The 21,964-nt window shown below is 46.0% G+C and overlaps 1 protein-coding gene across 4 annotated transcripts in view; it reads left to right on the top strand.

The window, feature by feature from the left end:
* Nucleotides 1–21,964, top strand: part of TRAF2 (TNF receptor associated factor 2) — an 85,061-nt gene that overhangs the window by 54,567 nt on the left and 8,530 nt on the right. For all 4 annotated transcript variants that reach the window (XM_075905998.1, XM_006134756.4, XM_075905997.1 and 1 more), the window contains 5 exons: nt 2,240–2,314; nt 3,883–3,957; nt 5,551–5,910; nt 6,245–6,422; nt 21,306–21,454. In XM_075905998.1, the coding sequence (XP_075762113.1) occupies nt 2,240–2,314; nt 3,883–3,957; nt 5,551–5,910; nt 6,245–6,422; nt 21,306–21,454 (837 nt within the window). The remainder of the gene's footprint in view (nt 1–2,239; nt 2,315–3,882; nt 3,958–5,550; nt 5,911–6,244; nt 6,423–21,305; nt 21,455–21,964) is intronic.

Here is a 21,964-nt window from a genome sequence, read left to right as displayed (position 1 = left end):
CATTATTGCATCTACACTGTCCTTTGCGTCCATGCTTTTATGTTGACAAAGTGGCTTGCTTTGTCGACAGAACTGGATTTAGTCTAGATACTCTTTGTCGACAGAAGCTTTGTCGACAGTATCTGTTGACAAAACTTCTGTCAACAAAAGCCTGTCGTCTAGACGTACCCAAAAAGAGAAGAATGAGAGAGGATTTGATAGCAGCCTTCAACTCTCTGAAGACCAGTTCAAAGAGGATGGAACCAGGCTGTTGTCAGTGGTGACAGAACAAGGAGCAATGGTTTCAAGTTGCAATGGGGAGGTCTAGGTTGGATATTAGGAAAAACCTGTTTCACTAGGAAGCTGGTGAAACGCTGGAATGAATTATTTAGGAAGGTGGTGGAAACTCCATCCTTAGATTTTTAAGGCCTGTCTTGACAAAGCCCTGGGTAGGATAATTTAGTTGGGTTTAGTCCTGCTTTGAGCTGGGGATTGGACTAGAAGACTTCCAGACATCTCTTCCTGTCTTAATCAGTGATTCTATGTCTAGTCTGAAATTTATGGTCCTGTTATAACTAACTGGTAGGGTAAATCTCAATCATTTGTGGCCTGAACAAATATTCAGAAATAGTCTAGATTGGCACTTTCGAGGGTGTTCATTTTCCTTAGTGTCTTGGCAATCAATTAAGCCAAAAGAAGACCACAAAATCTAATTTAGAGATCCCTTCCTAAGTGGCAAGTACAATGGAGCAATCACTAAGTTTGATTCACTGTTGCTTTTAGGAAAAGGAAGTTACAGGTATTTGTAAACTAATTTGTACCCTAAAATTTGAACTATGTCTAAACTACATGCCTCTGCCAACAGAGACATGTAAATTAGACATACCAACATAGTCAAAGAAGCGGGGATTTAAATATCCCCCACTTCATTAAAATAAAAATGGCCGCCACGTTGTGCCAGCTCAGCTGATTGTCGGCACAACGGGGCAGTCAAGACACAGATCGGTCGACAGGGAAAGCCGTTATCGACCGATCCTGTAAACCCCATTTCACAAGGCATAAGGGATCGGTCGACAATGGCTTTCCCTGTCGACTGATCTGCGTCTTGAATGCCCCATTGTGCCCACAATCAGCTGAGCTGGCACAACGTGGTGGCCATTTTTATTTTAATGAAGCGGGGGATATTTAAATCCCCGCTTCATTAACTATGTTGGTATGTCTAATTTACATGTCTCTGTCAGCAGAGGCAGGTAGTCTAGACACACCTTTAGACAACAGGAAAAAACAAAGTTCATTAAAATGAATGCATTTCTAGTGCTAAGTGGACAATCATATACGTGCATGTGTGTAGAATATCAAAATGATGACATGACCTGGCATATAATGAAAAGTAGCAAAACACATTCTCTAGATTTCACTTTTGAGCAGGAGATTTTATTGTAAGCAAAATGTCTAATTACTCAAGTCTTGTATATCACAGAACTAATGTAGGAAGAGCATTACAGGAATGATATGAAAAGGAGAGGAAAGTGTTAGAGTTCCCATTTTAATTTTTACAGGTTTCTTTTATCTGTAGAGGGGTGTCAAAATCAGGTTTTTAGGGTCATTTTAATGTATTTTCTGTCCCTTCCTAAAAGAAACAATGTGTTCTTACTACAGAGGAAGCATGTTATGTGTTGTTTTTAAAAATTGATATATTTAAAATATGATTGTCTGCTTGGATGAGAAGCATTTGCTTGGTGAACTGATCTGGACAAGGGTGGTAACACTGGAAAGCTCGTGATCTGTAGCTGTCAAGTGTGGTTTGGGAGTTTTGATACAGCCAACCATTGTCTGTCACAACTGGCAGTATGTGCAAACTTCTTACCAAGAAGGTGAGGGGTTTTCACATAATTCTCCTAAATATGCATTTTCTGGGCAAAGCTACAATTGTAGTTTCTTTTTGATTGTCATTCGATCGAAGAAGTAATTTGATTTTTTCTCACGACTAATATGAGCTGAAACTAATACTCTTATATCAAGGAAAGGCACCCAAACACTATTAACAGCTTGGAAACTGCAATGTAGAAACACAATTTGACATGCAGAAACAACACAATTAGGCCAGGATTTGTTTTACATGCTGTCACGTGTGACAGGCTCTTTGACAATAAAAATGTGTTTGTCATAAAGTGGTGGGTCCATTGAGTTGCATTCTTCACAGTGGCCTTATCAAAGCTGTTTTAGGTGTACAAATGGCCTCTCGTCAATTCTTTTACAGGCTCATGATGAAATCTGCCCTAAATTTCCACTGACTTGTGAGGGCTGTGGGAAGAAGAAGATTGCAAGAGAGAAGGTATTTGAACTAAGGATGTTAAATATTGGTTAACTGAATAGTCGATTAACCTCATGAATTTGTATCGGTTACTTGACTATATAGTCCCTGGCGGTAAGGCAGGCAGCCAGTGTGCTCCGGCCCACTTCCAAGGAGCCATGTGCCACTCCGCACTCAGAGGCAGCAGCATGGGGTGCCAGGCAGGAGCTGGTCTGCAAGGGGAGCCAGTTTAAAAATCAACTCCCCTCACTGACTGGCTGCTTGTCACCCTACACTGCTGCATCTGATACAGAGGCAGCAGCGCAGGGTGGCAGCAACAACTCTTTGGAGGGGGCGAGGTCTGAGCTCCAGAACCTGGCATGAGTCTGAACTGAGCTGGGCTGCCTGCCTGCCTGGCTCCTAATACGCTTTAAATGCAGATCTGCAGCGGGGGTAGGGCCTGGACCTGGCGCAAACCAAAATTGAGCTGGCTGCTAGCCAGCCTGCTAAAAATTGTGCTGGTGGTGGTGGTGGGAATGCGTGTAGCTGATAGCATTACCCTTATAAGCTTTTACTTATCGGTTAATCAGTTACGCTATTACATCCCTAATTTGAACATTTTTGTTTAGAACATACATAAGAATGGCCATACTGGGTCAGACCAAAGGTCCATCTATCCCAGAATCCTCTCTGCCAACAGTGGGCAATACTAGATGCCCCAGAGGGAGGGATCACAACAGGTAATCCTCACATGATCCCTCCCCTGTCTCCTACTTCCTGAGAAACAGAGGCTAGGGACACCGTTCCTACCCATCCTGGATAATAATCATTGATGGACTTCACCTCCATGAATCTATCTAGCTCTTTTTTGAGCCCTATTAAAATTCTAGCCTTCACCGCATCCTTTGGCAAGGAGTTCCTCAGACTGTGTGCTGAGTATAGAAAAACTTCCTTTTGTTTGTTTTAAACCTGCTGCCCATTAATTTCATTTGGTGACCCCTAGTTCTTAGATTGTGGGAATAAGTAAATATCAGACAAGATCACAAAGAGAAAACAGTTTCTTGCCACTTTAACCAGAAAGGACACTCTCTAAATGACTTAGCCACCTGCATTCTGCTACAAAGACCTTTTACATCTGCACTTGAAAGGGAATCCTCTGAACTGTCATTCATGTTAAAATTCGACACTTGCCAACAAGGACTTAACAAGAATTTGAACTATCTCACCCATTACCAAGACAGTTTCCCCAATTATCACCTGTAATACCATTAACTCACAAACATCCCACTCTCCCTACCTTTAATATCATCAATTCACAGACACTTACCTTCCTTCCTCCCCCTCCTCCCCCCCCCCCCCCGCATCCCCCTTCTGTTCTGCAATGTGATTTGTCCTTTTCATATTTGTTCATTTTTTTAATTGTATCCTTTGGTATATATGGTTGTGACTACTTTCTTCCACTATTTGATCTGAGGAAGTGGGTCTGGCCCACGAAAGCTCATCATCTAATAAACCATCTTGTTAGTCTTTAAAGTGCTACATTGTCCTGCATTTTGCTTTAAGATGAAAGAATGAGGCTTATATTTGACATGTTTTTCCCTTTTCTGCAGTTTCAGGACCACGTGAACACTTGTGGAAAGTGTAAAGTGCTGTGCAGATTTCAGATAGTTGGCTGCACAGAGATGGTAAGGCTGGTTTCTTCATATTTATTTAGGGGCTTGTCTTCACTGCACTATTAGCTTTTGGTTAACCTGAGTGTTGCCTCCGTCCCCCCCGATCTAGATGGAGTGAACTGACACTAGCTGCCCTATAGGAAGAATTGGGGGATGAAGTTTGAGTGCTGCTAAAGTTCTAACTAAGCAGTGAGAATGCAACTTATGTCTGAGATTGTTTCTGTCCATTGTCCAGAGCTGGATGTATCAAGAAAATTAATTGAAGAGATTGTTTCCTCAGTGCAGAAAAATACTACGCAGCAGAATGCTAATATCCAGAGAAAGCAGACTCTCATGTTTCCAGAGAGAATGGTTCAGGGGTCTTCCTTATGGACTGTTTTGTGGGGAGGTATATCCAAGCTTCTGAGCTTGGAGGCTTGAAGGTTAACAGTCACTTCTGTGTCTGCATCTGGGTGTTTTGGGGAATGAAAGAGACATTGTTCAGTAAGCTCTCCAGGATGATGAATAGCAAACCCCCCAGGCTTAAAGTCAGCCAGCTACTGATGGATGCCAAATCACACTACTAGTCAGCCTGTGCAGACTATCAGTCAGTGCCCAAAGAGGCTTATCTCCCTGGGAATAGGACACATTTTTCATTATGGACCCTAACCTGCAAGCAGTCTGCACACAACCCTTCAGTTGACCCTACAAAATTGAAAATAATTTCAGCCAGTTCACTACATCGAGGTCCAGCAGCCTTACGGAGCTGAAAGTATGCTTTAAAGCAGTAAAGGAGACTTCCTAGATCAGGACCAGGATTGGTATTGGAGCTGGAACCCAGAGGAATGCTTTTGGCAGCTTTTTGCAGTATTGTAGCTGAGTGGTTGTTTCAGCTCTGCAGTAACATGTCATAGGCCACTGCTGCTAGCAAGTGCCAGAGGAGGTTGGTAATGCCTGAAGAGTAAGCCATGCTTGGGTGCATGTATGTAGGAGGAATGGGGCAGTCTTTCTGATGTGCATTCTTCAGACAGTGAAAATTAGGAGGCGTAGTAAACACCTCCATTCAGAGCATCCCAAAGGGCAGGTGTAATTCCTAAGTAGCTGGGAGCACGGTGTTATTACAGATATGATTTTATAGATATAGGACTCCCAATTCTGTATGGTGACTGGGCTTATGGTTAAAGCACAGGACAGAATGTCATCAGACAAGCCGTTTCCCAGCTCTACTTATGACTTGCTTTGACAAGTTTCTTCCCCTCTTTGCAGCTGAAGGGTAAAAATAACACATACCCTCCGCAGAATTTCTAGAGGCTTCCTTCACTGTAATTTGTAAAGCACTTCTCAGGGATCCTTGGACTGAAGGGACTGTAGAAAGGGGGCAACTTTTGTAATAGCTGCAATGGGGTGAATTTTCAACATCTGTCATTGTTTAAGGTTAGAGTTTTCCTTTAACAAAATCTGCTTGCTGTTTGACAGTTTGTAACACTGTCTCTTTTTTTTTTTTTTGCATTACCCTTTGCTTTCATCACTTATAACCCAGAGGGGTTGAATTTGCCCTGTGGATCTCAGTGCCATAGTGGGAAGCTAACTTGCTGCGAATGGGAATGAGGGTTTCTTTTTCTGCAGGTGGAAAATGAAAAGCTTCTGGAGCATGAGAGCAAATGTGTGGGTGAGCATCTGTATATGTTGCTGGACTTTGTGCTCAAACTTAAGACTGAGTCTGAAGACTTCAAGCACCGCCCAACCCTTGCATCTATGCGGGACAGTTCCATGCTCTTAACAGCCGGCTCACTGTGCTCCGAATCTGAGCTGTCTGAGTCCTTGGAGCTGCAAAGGAGGTGTGAGGCCCTGGAGAGGAAGACAATCACATTTGAGAATATTGTGTGTGTGCTGAATCGGGAAGTGGAAAGGGTGTCTCTGACAGCTGAGGCATATAACCGGCAGCATCGGCTGGATCAGGAGAAAATTGAAATTCTCGGTAACAAGGTCTGTAAACTCTGGCTTTGGGCTTCTCATTCTTTGTGCTTTGAAAATCTTTCAAATCATTCATCTCTGTAATTAAAGTGTTTAGTTTTAGTGCAGCTGTCATGTGGGCAGGGATCTGTGAGCCAAACTAGGAGTATATTTGAGATGTTCTGAGGAAGAGCTCTCTAGACATGTACTCCTGTGACATGTACAGAAGAGGAAGCATTACAGCTTTCTGGATGCTGAAAGATTCCTTCTGTATTTGTATTGATCCCTGAGCTGGGTCTGCTCCCCATCCTTATCCTTGAGCAACTTGTATTTCTAAACAAGATGTGTTATGTATTCCACCAATCAGGTCCGGCAGCTGGAAAGGAGCATTGGACTGAAAGATCTGGCCATGGCTGATATGGAGCAAAAGATCCACGACATGGAAGCTTCCACCTATGATGGCGTTTTCATCTGGAAGATTACAGAGTTTGCCAGAAAACGTCAGGAGGCAATAGCTGGCCGTTGTCCTGCCATCTTCTCTCCAGGTTATCTAGAAATTAGCAAAATACTGCAAGGCTTTCTATGCTCCAGCTGTGCCCGGTCATTAGACTAATATTGAAATTGACACGTGACATGAGGTGGTTATTCAGAGATTTTCTTCCAAATTCTTTTCCTCATCCCCCAAGAATTCAGTAAAGACTAATTTTGTATAGTGAGATAAGTGAAAAGGCATTGCTGTAAGAGATTTCTGTTTTCGTGCATAAAGACGCCTTTTCCTTCTATAACAGGAAATGTAGCCCTCCTAGCCCCAGAAATAGCTCTGCAATAATCGCCCTTTTTACAAGGAGATGGTAAGCAAGGGAAGGAATCTAGATATCTAGAGTATAAAGTGGCAAAATTCTGTTACTACACAGGGATCAACAAATACAGGCAGTCCCCGGATTACGTACGAGATAGGGACTATAGGTTTGTTCTTAAATTGAATTTGTATGTAAGTCAAAACTGGCTCCAGATTCAGCCGCGGCTGGTGAAACTGACCAGGGGTTGACTACAGGAAGCTGGGCGGTCCCGCTGCCTGCGAGCTCCGGGGCGAGAGAGCCCCGTTCGTAAGTGCGGATCCGACATAAGTCGGATCCGCATAACTTGGGGACTGCCTGTATGCGGATCTCCAGTGAAACTCAGTCAGGTGCGCGCTCTTCAGGTAAAGTCAGCATGTTCACCTCAGCCACGCAGCATTCCATATCTTCTAAAGAGTCTTCAGATCACAACACATTGTGATGCCCCCCCTCACCTATGCTGGGGTCCCAGTGAGCCTGCCCATCTCACCAGCATGGGCTCCTTTACTCTGTCCTTTCTGTTCCAGGCCCTCAAGCCTGTTTACAGGTACTAGCTGAGAAGCAACATCCTTCTAGGACTTCCTTGTTGCCATTCCTAGAACGTACAAAAGTTTCATCCAAGGGTTTACTATTATTAGCAATTTTTCTGTTACAATCTATAGATTGTGTATTATCAGCAAACGTATTACTGGGAGGTGCTTCCAAGTATGATTATCATACCACGCCTTTTGTTCAGTCAAATTCATTCAGAATTTATTGAATTTCCTAGGCCACAGTATGTGTGTAAATAGTCTCATCTTGCTTTAAAGAGACTGTTAGTTTTTACAAGTATATCAGGAACAACATTTTGCAAAATTGAGAGCTGGATTAGGCAACCTCTGCTACCTTTCTGTTTCCCAAGAAGTCAGTTTTGTGAATGCTCCTTTCCAAGAGGTCAGCTACCCCAGTGGTCTCCATCCTTTTTAAGCATAAGATCACTTTTTGAATTTAAATGCAACCCAAGATTTACCTCAAACCCAAATACCCTTACTCCACCTCCTTTGTGCCCCTTTTCTGAGGATTCATCCCTGCTCACTCCATCCTCCCTCCCTCTCCCGTCCTCCCTCACTTTCACCAGGTTGGGGAGAGGGTTGGGGTGCAGGCTCTGGTCTTGGATTAAGGGATTTGGAGTGCGAGAGGGGCTCTGAGCTGAGCTTGGGGCAGGCAGTTGGGGTGATGGAGGAGGTTCTAGGTGCAGACTCTGGGAGAGTGTTTGGATGCAGGAGAGTTTGGGGCTGGGGCAGAGGCTTGGGGTACAGAAGGGGGTTCATGACTGGGGTAGAATTTCAGGATGTGGGCTCCAACTGGGCACTGGTTACCTCAGGCTACTCCTGGATGGTGGTGCAGTGGGGCTAAGGCAGGTTCAAGCATGCCCTGGCCCTGCACCACTCTCAAAAGCAGCCACAAAACTCCCTCCATCCCAAGACCTGTTGTTTCCCTTCTCTGCTCTGTGGAGCAAGGTGATCGGGTGGGAGAGGGGAGTACCTTGACATTAGCACTCCTCTTCTCCCTCCCCTGCCCTGCCCAGCACACAGGAGGCTCCTGAGGGTGGGTGGAGGCAGCTCCAAGGCAAAGGGCAGGAGGTGCGCAGCAGTAGGGGGAGGGGCAGCTGAAGTGCTGGCACTTGACAGCCTCTTGGCCAAACCAGTCAGGATCACCTCTGAGGCTCCAAGATCTACGTGTGGATCCCGATCTACTGGTTGGTGCCCACTGAGATACACTGTTCCTTTTTAAAACCTGAGCCACAGGTGGGGTGCTAGGAGCACAGATGCTGATCTAGCAAATACCTCCTGGGCAAACCTTGCCATGTAATCAGTGAGGAAATATTCCTGTGCCCCCCCATTCCTTCTTAGCTTCCTTCTCTGAGCCCTTGCCTAAGACACACAGCTCTAGTGTGGGCCCACAGCTAACTGCCAGAACAATTCTTTCACTGGTAATCACTGCTCAAAGACACCTGTGCTCTACCCTCCTCTCTCACCCCCCCCCCAGCTGTGTCAGGTATGCACTCCCATTCCCTGACCCCTCCCTCTCCGCACCCTCGTCCCAGCCTGCTCCAGCACGACCCTGCACCCTTTGAACCTTGATGTTCCCCCCTCTCTCTCCCTTCTGAGGCTGGAACATTAGTGGAGTATATTTTTTCCTAGTTTTCCCGTTTCTCAGTTGGGGGCTACATGTGTGAGGATTTTTTGTTTGTTACTTTTGTTTTTTGCTTCTGACTTGCATATGGCCCAGAACGATTTTTCTGTGGATCAGTGATCTCTGACCCAAAAAATGTTTCCCACCTTTGCTTTAACATGCTAGACTGAGATCTGTCCCTTTCTTAACAACTCCTCCCTGGCAGCCAGCAGCCTGGACAGTAATATAGTCAGTTAAAACATTTCCTTCCCCCAAGGAAATAGCCACCAGGCTGAACATAAGAATGGCCATACTGGGTCAGACCAAAGGTCCATCAGCCCATTATTCTGTCTTCTGACTGTGGCAGATGCCAGATGCCTCAGAGGGAATGAACAGAACAGGGAATCATCAAGTGATCCCTCTCCTGTCATCTATTTCCAGTCCCTGACAAACAGAGTTCTACATCATTTCTACCTATTTGGGCTAATAGGCAGGGCTTGACAAATAATGTAATCTATTCGCCCGTGGCGAGTAGATTACAACCCGGAAGAGCCGGCGCAGAACAATCTGTGCATGTGTAGAATGATCTGCGCATGCGCAGAACGCAGAACCGTGCGAAACTGCGTGGCTGGCGAGCCCTGCTAATAGGTATTGATGGCCCTAACCTCCATGAATTTATCCAGTTCTTTTTTGAACCCTGTTAAAATCCTGGTCTTCACAACATCCTCTGGCAAGGAGTTCCACAGGTTGACTATGTGCTGCGTGAAGAAAAACTTCCTTTTGTTTGTTTTAAACCTGCTATCTAATAATTTCATTTTGTGATTCCCTAGTTCATATGGCAGGCATGTCCAAAGTCCGGCCCGCGGGCCAATTGCGGCCCGTGTTCCGGTTTAATATGGCCCCACAGGTAGTTTGGCAATATCTATCTTTTATGGCCCCCAACGAATCCATATGTATTGAGATGAATACATTGTAAAATCTCAGTTAATGTCAGTTGGTCTAAATCAGTTATAAATATATTTGGACATGACATGTATACTTGGTGTTATGTTCCTGTTCATATTTTTTGAACTTAAAAGTTGACAGACAACCTTTATTACCAATAATATGTAATGTACTTTACAATGTTCCTGACATATTTCAGCTTCCTGGATTTTTTTTTTCATCTGGCCTTCAGATATGAAAGGCAGAGTGATTAACACCTGTTTAGATTTGTCATCCATGTGACAAAATGAAAAGTATGCCGTTTGCAATAAACTTTGCATAAAATAGTTAATTTGCATTTAATTTTAACGGTTCAAAGAATGTCAGGCAAAATGGTTGGCCCTCACGCATGTTCACTTCATCAAATCTGGCCCTCTTTGAAAAAAGTTTGGACACCCCTGTCATATGGGAACTAGTAAATAACTTTTCCTTATTCACTTTCTCCATAACTGTCACAATTTTATAGACCTCTATCATATTCCCCCGTTGTCTCCTCTTTTCTAAGATGAAAAGTCCCAGTCTAGTGTAGTTGGGATTATTTTTTCCAATGTGCATTACTTTGCATTTATCAGCATTACATTTCATTGCCATTTTGTTGGCTAGTCGCCTAATTTTGTGAGGGCCTTTTGAAGCTCTTCATAGGCTGCTTTGTTCTTAACTACCTTGAGCAGTTTAGTATCATCTGCAAATTTTGCCACCTCACTGTTTACCTCTTTCTCCAGATCATTTATTAAATAGTTTAAATAGGATTGGTCCCAGGACAGACCCTTGGGGGACACCACTAGTTACCACTCTCCATTCTGAAAACTGACCGTTTATTCCTACCCTTTGTTTCCTGTCTTTTAACTAATTATCAGTCCATGAGAGGACTTTCCCTCTTATCCCATGACAACTAGCTTTACTTAAGGGCCTTTGGTGAGGGACCTTGTTTAAGGCTTTCTGGAAATCTAAGTAGATTATATCCATTGTAGGAACTGGTCTCACCCACCACCCAACCATAGTAGCAATCTTCCATTTCCCCAGAAGTTTCTGTGACTACTTTCTCCAGCCTGAGTTTCAGCGCCAGATTCCTTCTTGCACCTGACAGACCCCCAGACAGTCTGAGCCACACTGAAAAGGTCATTTCCCAATAATATTTGGATTGGGTTATGGGGAAAACAGCAACTGTAAATTCAGCTTGTAAATCAGTTTCCATGTGCTTTTTAGTCAAAAATATAAGGATTCTGTGACCCCCTATTAACAAAAGCTGTGCCGTCTATCCTAGCAATATGTCTTTCTTCTGAGTAAGGCCTCTTCTAGCCACAGAGATTTCTACACCAGCAACCCTCCGCCCAGGGAGCTCTTGGCCATTAACTTTGACCATCTTTTTGTGCTTCTTGCCAGGCTATGCAATAGCCACTTTTACAAAGCCTGTATGACAAGTAGCAGTTGCTGCTACCCAGAGCGTAGAGGCATCTCAGGCATTTCCAAGATTTGCCTGCTGCTTGCTCCAACTCAGCACAGGGCATTTGTTCCTGGTGCTCAGTGGAATTATAATAGTAGAACCTCTAGAGTTCTTTTTTTCTAGGAGGTTTGGGATCAGGAATGGAGGAATTAACTTGGGAAAGTGAGCATTCAGCCTCCTATTCACCCTCCTCTTTCCCAGGGGAGGAAATGGGAACTTTGCTTCCCATCAAACTTAAACCTCTCTGTCTGTGATTTATTTCTAATGGCTGCTTGGAACTGCTCAAATTGATCAGCATTACTAGCAAGTTCTTTGACTGTCTTTTTATCCCATAAACACTGTTTAACATCATCATGCTTCTGAGCATCCTTCCTTCAAAGCTTGCTATACCTTTTACCGTCACCCACTTCTGTAAATCTCTCCTTTGGCCTAAATGTGCCATGTTACTCATTCCAGCCCCTCTCTTAAGACTTCTAAATTTTACTCTAAGGAGTAATATGTAATGTATAAACTGCAATAAGGTGTAATAGGAAAGTGTTTTAAAACTAATTCCTTAAATTTAGCATAGTTTGAAGCATTGTCAATTGACATTTTATTGAATATGTCCAGATCTCTCCAAGACAACTTTGCAACCAAAGTGGTCACCTGTTGATTCTCAGGGATCACGTGGGGCATATATATCCTCTCAAAGGTGATGAAGTATTCAACAATGTCTCCTACCTTGCAGGACACAGCTATTCCCATTTGTGGATTTTTGAGAAATGGGGCCCTTTGGTGTGAGGTTCTGTTTCCTCCACACTATCAAAGCCAGTTCATGCTTGTTTTCTTTTTCTCCTCTCCTCCATTTCTTTGTGTCTCAGTTCCAGGGCTTGCTTCTGAGCTTCCATAGCCCTCTCATAAGGTGACTGGCTTCTTCTTGCTGGAATTCAATATGGCTTTTGCGTTTTTCTGATTACTTCTACCTGCATCCTTTAGAGCTCCAACATTTTGGTAGCTTCACTTCTGCTCGTTTTCCTACTTCCTTTGCCCAAAATAAGCAAACAAAAAATAACAAACTAGTATCCACTTCCCTGTTTCTGGCCAACATACTTAAAACTCACTTGAAAACACCACCAGTGTCTGAGAGTAATAAACTGCACATTTACCGTGCTCACTGCACCACTGTGATGGGTTGCTCCCCCACCCTTGGGAATGTATGCTAGGGTCCCACAGGGCCCACCCGTTCCATTAACTGGGGGTCCCTCACCCTGTCCTTACTGTGCCAGGCCCTCAAGCCTTCTGCAACACTCACACAGATAGGGCCACACCGAGCATATCAGCTTTGTATGGGAAGCCTCAGCTTGGGAGTTGCCCACCATTCAAGTGTGCACCTCCTTTTGGGTGCAAATCCAAAATTGTATTGTTTTGCATTGCAAAGAAATTTGTGCAGTGAGTGCTCATGACATCAGCCCTCTCCCTCAGTGTGGAGGAAGAACTGCACAGTTCTTTCCCGCCAGTTAAGAATTGCACAAACTAATTTATAGAAAATAAAAATAACTTTAACTACAGAAAATGGATTTTAAGTGATTATAATGGATAGCTAACAGATCCAAGCATATTACTGAGCAAATAAAACAGACATGCAAATTGTGCATAATACACTACAGAAACTGGCTATAAGCAGTAATTTTCTCTCCCTAAATGTTGTTTTAAGCATCTCCTTGACTCAGGCCTGACATCTTTCTAGCCTGGGTTCCAGTCCCTTTCTTCCCAGTTCAGTCTGAGGTGTTTATAGCAGTCGTCTTAAGTCGGTATTCAAAGAAGAGAAGAACTGACCTTGATTATTTCACTTCCCAGGGTTACATAGGATTTACATAAGATGGGAATCCTATGTTTCCCAATTTGATCCCTCCTAGTGGAAACACCAGCAGTTCAGGATAGTGTTCAGCACCCAGATGACATGATCACCTGATCTTGCAGTGTCAAAGTAGCATCCCAGGAAACTTCTCAACTAGGAGGGTTATTAGCATCTTCAAAGTCCTATTGTTCTCCCTAATGGCCCACCCAGATTTATTGCACTCTGTCTGGAGGACATTTCCCAAGTGCAAACAGAATTATAATTGTTACATAGATCATAGTCCTAACTGTAGAAAAATAAATTATTTAGGCATCCAATCAGTGTGTGTGCACACCAACAGAAATAGCGCTGGTTCTAAACCAGTGGAATGATTCCTTTTTAAAGTAACCAATGGTTGGAACTGTGCATAAACTAGACACAGACTGGTGCAAACGGACAGTCTAAAGAACTGCTTTAAAATGCCAGTCATGATTATTTTGATATTGTTTGGTGGGTTTTTTTTTTTAATTCTCTGTCGATTATTTTTTTGCCCCTTGGAAAATCCCTTTTTGCTTCCAGTTTTTCAGTGGAACTAAAAATTTAATGTAATTGTATTGCTCAACTAATGCTCCTTATAAACCAGTAACAGCCTTGAAAATCCCTGGATTCCCTTGAGAGTAAAGTGTCACAACTCTGCCCTTTATATTTTTGAAGCAGACAAACTGAGTTCCATGCCTTTTTGTATGCATCTTTGAGATAAGATTGTAAAGTCTTACATTATGTCTGCTCTTTAGGCATTCAACTCATATAGCTATGGAGGGGTTTGACCCAGTTTCTTTGGCTTAAAATGTTTCCACTCTTACCCCCACCCCTTCCCCTTCATGCTATATGATTCCTGTCTCTTCTCCAGAAGCTTCATGGGGTAGCCGAGCTACCTCCTACAGATAAACTTAAAAAACAACAAATGGTCTGGTAGCACTTCATAGACTAACAAAACATGTAGATGGTATCATGAGCTTTCGTGGGCATAGCCCACTTCTTCAGATGATCGGAGTTTGTAGTGCTGTATGGTGGATCACTTTCAAGTGAGATGCTATTTAAGATATTAAGTCTTACATCCTGTGTCACATCTTTATTACACAGTGTTTTTAAATCCTTACAGCAAAGAGAGCAAAGACATATTTGGATCTTGTTACAAATTCGTTTTTTGTTTGTGTGTTTGTTCATGTTTGGTTTGAAAGGGCCTGGAAGTGAAAGAGAGAAGGCCTTTTAATTGAAAAATATTTGAGAAGAGAATGTTTGAGGAAATTAAGCCTTATCTGCCAGGACCTGAATTCAAGGGTTTGTTTCTCCTGCTTAGACCCAGCACTGGGCAAGAAACAGCAATCCTGTTGCTGCTTCAGCTAGGTAGAAATGAGGCAGAGAAACAGAGGTTAGGATTGGTTAAAAATTGCCTTGTGGGCTCATAATTTTCTGAGCTAAATGGATAATCAATGCAGATTTTTAGCTAGGTATACAAAATCCCATTTAATTGATTAACTGATTGAACATATTGTTTAACTGGTTAACTGATTAAAAGGGGTGGGGACATCAGTGGCAAGTTATATGGGCTCGTGGTGCCCAGGCTCCACCAATATTCAGAGCCGGGGGCCCTGCTTCACCAATATTTGGAGCTGGGTCTCTCCCCTAGCCCTTCCTGGAGTGGGCCCCGGACCCCTCATCCCCAGAGTGTTCCCCCCCCCCCCAGCCCCGGAGTGTCCCTGCCAGAATGAAAGCTGTGCAGGCTCTCCCTTGCCTGCGCGCACTGCCGGCTGTTGTTGCCTAGGGCAACAAGAGATGCCTGTGCACTCAGGAGGGGGAGGAGGCATGCATGTGCTTGCCAACCCTCCTCTCCCCCGGCACCAGAGATGTAGCGGAGGGGAGCGCACGCTGAGTAGGCCCACCTCACACTAGATCAGTGAGCCGGCAGCTGGGCCACATGCTGCCACCCAGAACACACTGCGAACAGAGGCAGCCGGCAGGAGCAGCCTCTTTTAAAAGTAAAATGAACTTACCCGACCTGTTTCTCCGGTGCTTGGCTCTGTGGGAGGGAGATTTGGTTGCGGGGCGCTGGGCTGCTTGGCTCTGTGGGAGGGAGATTTGGCTGGGGGGCTCTGGGCTGCTTGGCTCTGTCGGAGGGAGATTTGGTTGGGGGGCGCTGGGCTGCTTGGCTCTGTGGGAGGGAGATTTGGTTGGGGGGCGCTGGGCTGCTTGGCTCTGTGGGAGGGAGATTTGGCTGGGGGGCGCTGGGCTGCTTGGCTCTGTGCGAGGGAGATTTGGTTGGGGGGCGCTGGGCTGCTTGGCTCTGTGCGAGGGAGCGCATGCGCGGCGTGCTGACGTGCCACACAGCAGCTGGGAGGGGAGACGTCCGGGTGTGGCGTGACGTCACGGCCCGGGACTTTAAAACCGCGCGGCCCAGCACGTGGTCTGGAGCCGGAGCCTGAGCCTGGCCGCCCTGCACACTGGAAAGCAGAAGGTGGGTGGCAGAGGAAGGGGCTTGTGCTGAGGGGAGGGGGGCAGGTCAGGAGAAGGAAAGGGGGAAGGCGTGGAGGAGACAGCGTGGAGGAGAGACAAATGCCAGGGGGCCAAGTGCAGACAATGAGGAAAAGGCCAGGAGAGGAGGTGTCAGTGGGAGGGGGACAGGGTGATGCTGGGCGAGGAGAGGGTAAGGGCATTCGGGGTTAGAGGGGGGAGGGGGAGGAGCTGGGAGAAGGCTTGAAGAAGGGGTGGGCATGAGAAAGGCAGGGATGGAGCAAGTCATGTATGAGGGGAACGGGCAGAGGGTGGTGAGGCGGTGGGCATCAGGGAAAAAGAGGGAAAAGGGGGCAGGGGTAGTGAGGGAAGGGGGAGGCACCAGGAAGGTGCCGGGGTAAGAGAAGGTGCAAGTGCCACGGGATTCTGGGAGTGAAGCAGAAGGGAAGACACCTACAGAGGAGGGACCAACACCAGAGGAAAGAGGCAGGGCAGGTGTTAGGAGAGGGGATCATAGAACTGGAAGAGACCTCAGAAGGTCATCAGGTCCAGCCCCCTGCTCTAGGCAGGACCAGTCCCAACTAAATCAACCCGGCCAGGGCTTTGTCAAGCCGAGACTTAAACACCTCTAGGGATGGAGACTCCACTACTTCCCTAGGTAACCCATTCCAGTGCTTCACTACCCTCCTAGTGAATTAGTTTTTCCTAATATCCAACCTGGACCTCTCCCACCACAACTTGAGACCATTGCTCCTTGTTCTACCATCTGTCACTACTGAGAACAGCCTCTCTCCATCCTCTTTGGAACCTCCCTTCAGGAAGTTGAAGGCTGCTATCAAATCCCCCCTCACTCTTCGCTTCTGCAGACTAAACAGACCCAAGTCCCTCAGCCTCTCCTCATAAGTCATATGCTCCAGCCCCCTAATCATTTTGGTTGCCCTCCGCTGGACCCTCTCCAATGCGTCCACATCCTTTTTGTAGTGGGGGGCCCAGAACTGGACACAATACTCCAGATGTGGCCTCACCAAAGCCGAATGAAGGGGAATAATGACATCTCTGGATCTGCTGGCAATGCTCCTCTTAATGCAATCTAATATGCCATTAGCCTTCTTGGCTACAATGGCACACTGTTGACTCATATCCAGCTTCTCATCCACTGTAACCCCCAGGTCCTTTTCTGCAGAACTACTACTTAACCGGTTGGTCCCCAGCTTGTAACTATGCTTGGGATCCTTCCGTCCCAAGTGCAGGACTCTACACTTGTCCTTGTGGAACCTCATTAGATTTCTTGTGGCCCAATCCTCCAATTTGTCTAAGTCATTCTGGACCCTATCTCTGCCCTTAAGCGTATCTACCTCTCCCCCCAGCTTAGTGTCATCCGCAAACTTGCTGAGGGTGCAATCCTCATCCAGATCATTAATAAAGATATTGAACAAAACCGGTCTTAGAACCGAACCTTGGGGCACTCCGCTAGAAACCGACCGCCATCCTGACATCGAGCCATTGTTCACTACCCGCTGGACCCGGCCTTCTATCCATGTTTCTATCCATCTTACCGTCCATTTATCCAATCCACATTCCCTTAACTTGCTGGCAAAAATATTGAGAGAGACCGTATCAAAAGCCTTGCTAAAGTCAAGGTATATAACATCCACTGACTTCCGCATGTCCACCGAGCCAGTTACCTCATCATAAAAGCTAATCAGATTGGTCAGGCACGACTTTCCCTTTGTGAATCCATGCTGACTATTCCTAATCACTTTCCTCTCATCCAAGTGCCTCAAAATGGATTCCTTAAGGATTCCTTCCATGATTTTTGCAGGAACCAAGGTAAAACTGACCTGCCTATAGTTCCCTGGATCGTCCTCCTTCCCTTTTTTGAAGATGGGCACTGCATTTGCCTTTTTCCAATCATCCGGGATTTCTCCTGATCTCCACGACTTTTCAAAAATAATAGCCAAAGGCTCCTCAATGACATTTGCCAACTCCCTCAGTACCCTTGGATGTACTAAGTCCGGACCCATGGATTTATGTACGTTTAGTTTTTCTAAATAGTTCTTAACCTGTTCTTTACCCACGATGGGCTGTCCATCTTCATCCCATCTTGCGTCACTTAGCGCAGAAGTCCAGGAGCTGACCTTGTCCGTGAATACAGAGGCAAAGAAAGCATTGAGTACTTCAGCTTTCCCCACATCATCTGTTACTAGGTTACCGTCTTCATCCATTAGGGGCCACACACCCTCTCTGATCACCTTCTTCTTGTTAACATGCCTGTAGAAACCTTTCTTGTATCCTTCACATCCTTAGCCAGTCGCAATTCCATTTGCGCTTTCGCCTTCCTGATAACCCCCCGGCATTCTCGAGCTATACCTTTAAACTCCTTCCTGGTTATTTGTCCAAGTTTCCACTTTTTGTAAGCTTCCTTTTTGTGCTTAAGTTCACCAAGGGTTTCCCCTGTAAGCCAATCCGGTCTCCTACCATGTTTGCCTCTCTTGCTACGTGTCGGGATGGTTTCTTTCTGTGCCTTCAATAAGGCTTCTTTAAAATACTGCCAGCTGTCCTGGACTCCTTTCCCCTTCATGTTAAGGAGGGGTAGCTCACATGAGCAGAGTGGAGCTACTGGAGGAGTGGGCACAGGGAGAGAGAAGGCCTGGTGGAGGGGGGCAGGTCGCAGTGGGCAGTGAGAAGAGTAGGAGTCAAGACAGCAGAGGAGGATGAGGAGTTGTGGGGCAGCAGGCATCAGGGAAGCTGATGGAGCAAGGGGAGGAGACATGGCAGCAGAGAGAAAAGGCAAAGGTTTATAAGATATTTATTAATAACTTGGGTGCCATAGTGGCACATCCAAACAAGCCACATGAACTCAGTACTGGTGCACAACACAAAATTCATTCTGCTCGTGGGAGGAAACTCTTAGGCTATGTCTACACTAGCAGCTTCTTGCCGTAGGGGTTTCTCCCACAAGTAATCCCTGCTGAGTGTTCACACTGCCCTCTTGCGCAAAAGAGCGTACACCTGTTAGAAAAGAGTGTAGCTCTTGTGCAAGACGCCCTCTCTTACCATGCCGTACTGTAAATTTCCTTGCGCAAGAGCAGGCAGGGGCTCTGTGGGTTCTTACACAAGAACAGCTGTACTTGCACAAGAAGCTGCGAGCGTAGACAGAGCCTTAGAGGGAACACTTCCCCCAGCCTCTCCGCCCCCAAGTTAATGTCACACACATTGGGTTAATGCAATTGTAAGATAGTTGCATGAGGGAGGTTTGGTGGGAGCCAAACTAATCCCTGTTGGTAGGAAGATGGTGGGAAAAGTCCCTCACATGACATCTTTTACTTCTGGTCATGTGTCCATCTTGCCCTGAGCGTGTTACCTCCAAAGGCCTGGCTAATGGGAGTCAGGGGTGTGGCTAATGGGGGTCAGGGGCATGGGTAAAAGGGGTCGGGGGGGGGGGATGGACGGACTAGACCCATTCTGGGCACTACCAAAAATTATACAAAGCTGCTGCCCCTGTGTGGGGAACATTCCAGCTTGGCTAGATCAGCCCCTGCCTGCAGCAGAGGCCAAGGCATGGGCCCCATGCGGGGCTGGAGCATCCAATTGCTTGTGGCAGGCAGGGAGCTGCTCCAGCCTGCACCAGTTCACCTTAACTGTTGAGCCTCACCTATTAAGGGTTGGGCTTTCTGGTTAAACATTCACATCCCTACTTCTCGCATATGCGTCTCTAGGACTTTGTTGGCTACTCCTGAGCTCACTTTGCTCAGCTGTCCCTTTCTTCCTTCAGTTTGTTTTTGAATTATGAGTATCACAGTAATGTTTGAAGACCCCACCTGAGATCAGGCCCCCACTATGCCAAGTGCTGCAAAGCTTTGTAGTGGAGAGTGACAGCCTCTGTCCCGAGAAGCTTACAATCTACACTGACAGGGTGCAGTGGGGAACAGAGATGGAGTGACTTGTCAGTGGCAGATCCAAGCTCTTTCCTGAGCCTCTGGACTACTCTGCTTCTGTGCATCCCATCATAACAGTGCAGCTAGCTCCTTAGGGACATGCCTGATTGCATTACCCTCCATGTGCACACAAGCTACCTGTTCCCCTGGCATTCCACTGGGACTCTCTAGTCCTGTGACGTCCATGGTACTGCCGGACCAGGGATATAGCTGGACGAGAGAGTCCCGCTTAAGAGAGATTCAACCTGTACTGTACAAATTTCATGGAGTGTGACCAGTATTTCTCATATAGGGAGACCTGAGCCAAAAGGAAATTGCAGGGGAGGGGTGTCACATGGTTATTTTAGGGCAATTGTGGTATTGCCACCCTCACTTCTATGCTGCCTTCAGAACTGAATGTCTGGAGAGTGTTGCCTGGGTGCCCAGTCTGATGGTGTCCATAAGCTGCATCCCGGGACGGAGAGACCACTGTACCCCCTTAGCTTTCCAGCCTGGGCTGCCTCGCACAATGTTTTGTTAGTGACTAGCAACAAACTCCTCCAGGTGCTGTTACCACTCAGCCCCAAACACAGCCAGAGTGCATGAATGCTCCCAGAGCCATTCATGAATCATTCAGAAGGGGTCACCAGTCAGATCCTCCCAGTTCCCAGCTTTGTACTTTAGGTTGGTTCACCGCATCATCAATCAAAAGTGGATATACACCAAGCTTTGTAAAACCCCTGAGCAAATTTGCCAAACACCTCAGGCAAACTCACTGGTAAAGATAAATAGTTAAACAAGTTTGTTGACTACAAAGAAAGATTGTAAGTGATGGGCAAAAAGTCTGAGTAGTTACCAAAAGCAAAGTAAATATAAGCACAGTTTAAAGTTGAGCAATTCCTCTGGTTTGGCCTTATGCAGATGAGTCATTGAATTATAGATCCCTTGCTGGACATGGGCTGTTGATGGTTGTTTGACACCTGCCTGAATGTTAGTTACTTTTCTTGCTGCTGTCTCTGGGGAGCTAATATCTGGCTGATTCTCCAACTTACAGCATGTTTCAACCGTTGATGACCTTTTCCCCAATACCTCACATGGCTGGCTTTGCATACAATTTCACAATTCTATAGAAAATGAGGAATGTGGGGGTTACAGGGTGCTCCCCCAAGAAATAGTGTCATACTCAGCTCTCCAGGGAGCAGTGTGGAAGGAAGGGTGACAGTATCATACCACGCCATCCTTACTTCTGTGCTGCTACTGGCAGCAGCTCTGCCTTCAGAGCTGGGCTGCCAGCTAACAGCTGCTACTCTCCAGCTGCCCAGCTCTGAAGGCAATGCAACTGGCAGCAGCAGCACAGAAATAAGGGTAGCAGTACTGCAACTCCCAAATAACCTGGTAACCCTCCACAACTCCTTTTGGGGTCAGGGGACTCAGATCCCTTACACCACCATGAAATTCCAGATTTAAATAGCTGAAATCATGAAATTTGTGATTTTTTTTTTCAAATCCTATGATCATTAAATTGACAAATGGACCATGAATTTGGTAGGGCCCTAGTCATGTGCCATTGTTTATTAACTCCTTTTACCTGCACCCAACGGAGCTGTTCCTGTGGGACCCCTAGCTCCAGGAGCCCTTCCTGCTTATGCTTCAAAAGCCAAAGTCAGTAGATGGTTGAAACTGTTTGGGAACCATCTGCACTCCCCTGCTGCCCTAGCCCTGGTTCTGCACAGCTGTTTATTCTCTGTTTTGCATCACTCTGTCAGCCTTCTACACAAGCAGATATGGCTATAAGATGTGCCTGCGTGTGTACCTAAATGGGGACGGCACTGGACGTGGGACCCACCTGTCTCTGTTCTTTGTGGTGATGAAAGGCCCCAGCGATGCACTTCTGCGATGGCCCTTCAACCAGAAGGTATGTATTGGGAGCGAATGCAGAGCTAACCTTGGGGCCTGAAAGGCCTGCCTGGCCTGTTGATGTATGTGCCTTGTCTTTATCTCCACTTGGCCTCTCAGATGCCTGCTCTTCTAGACACCAGAGAGTTGGCATGAGACAGTGAAAGCAATTGTTCACACTAACTATTTGGGGGAGATCTGGGATGTAGGCTCCTGTCATGATAAAAGCCCAGGATATTACAAGGAAATTAGGTCAATGACTATTAGCCAGGATGGGTAGGCGTGGTGTCCCTAGCCTCTGTTTGTCTGAAAATGAGTGACTGGAGGGATCACGTTAGGATTACCTGTTATGTTATGTTCCCTCCCTCTGGAGCATCTGGTATTAGCCACTGTTGGCAGACAGGATACTGGGTTGGATGGTCTGACCCAGTGTGGCCATTCTTTTGTTCTTACAAGAGAGGTCCAGAGGAGAGGGGAAGAGGGACAAAGCTGCAGTTGGAGTGGGACGATGATGTGTTTGGAGAATACC

This window comes from Pelodiscus sinensis, chromosome 22, assembly GCF_049634645.1.
Source record: "Pelodiscus sinensis isolate JC-2024 chromosome 22, ASM4963464v1, whole genome shotgun sequence".
NCBI lineage: Eukaryota > Metazoa > Chordata > Testudines > Trionychidae > Pelodiscus > Pelodiscus sinensis.
This window is presented reverse-complemented; position numbering and strand designations above follow the sequence as displayed.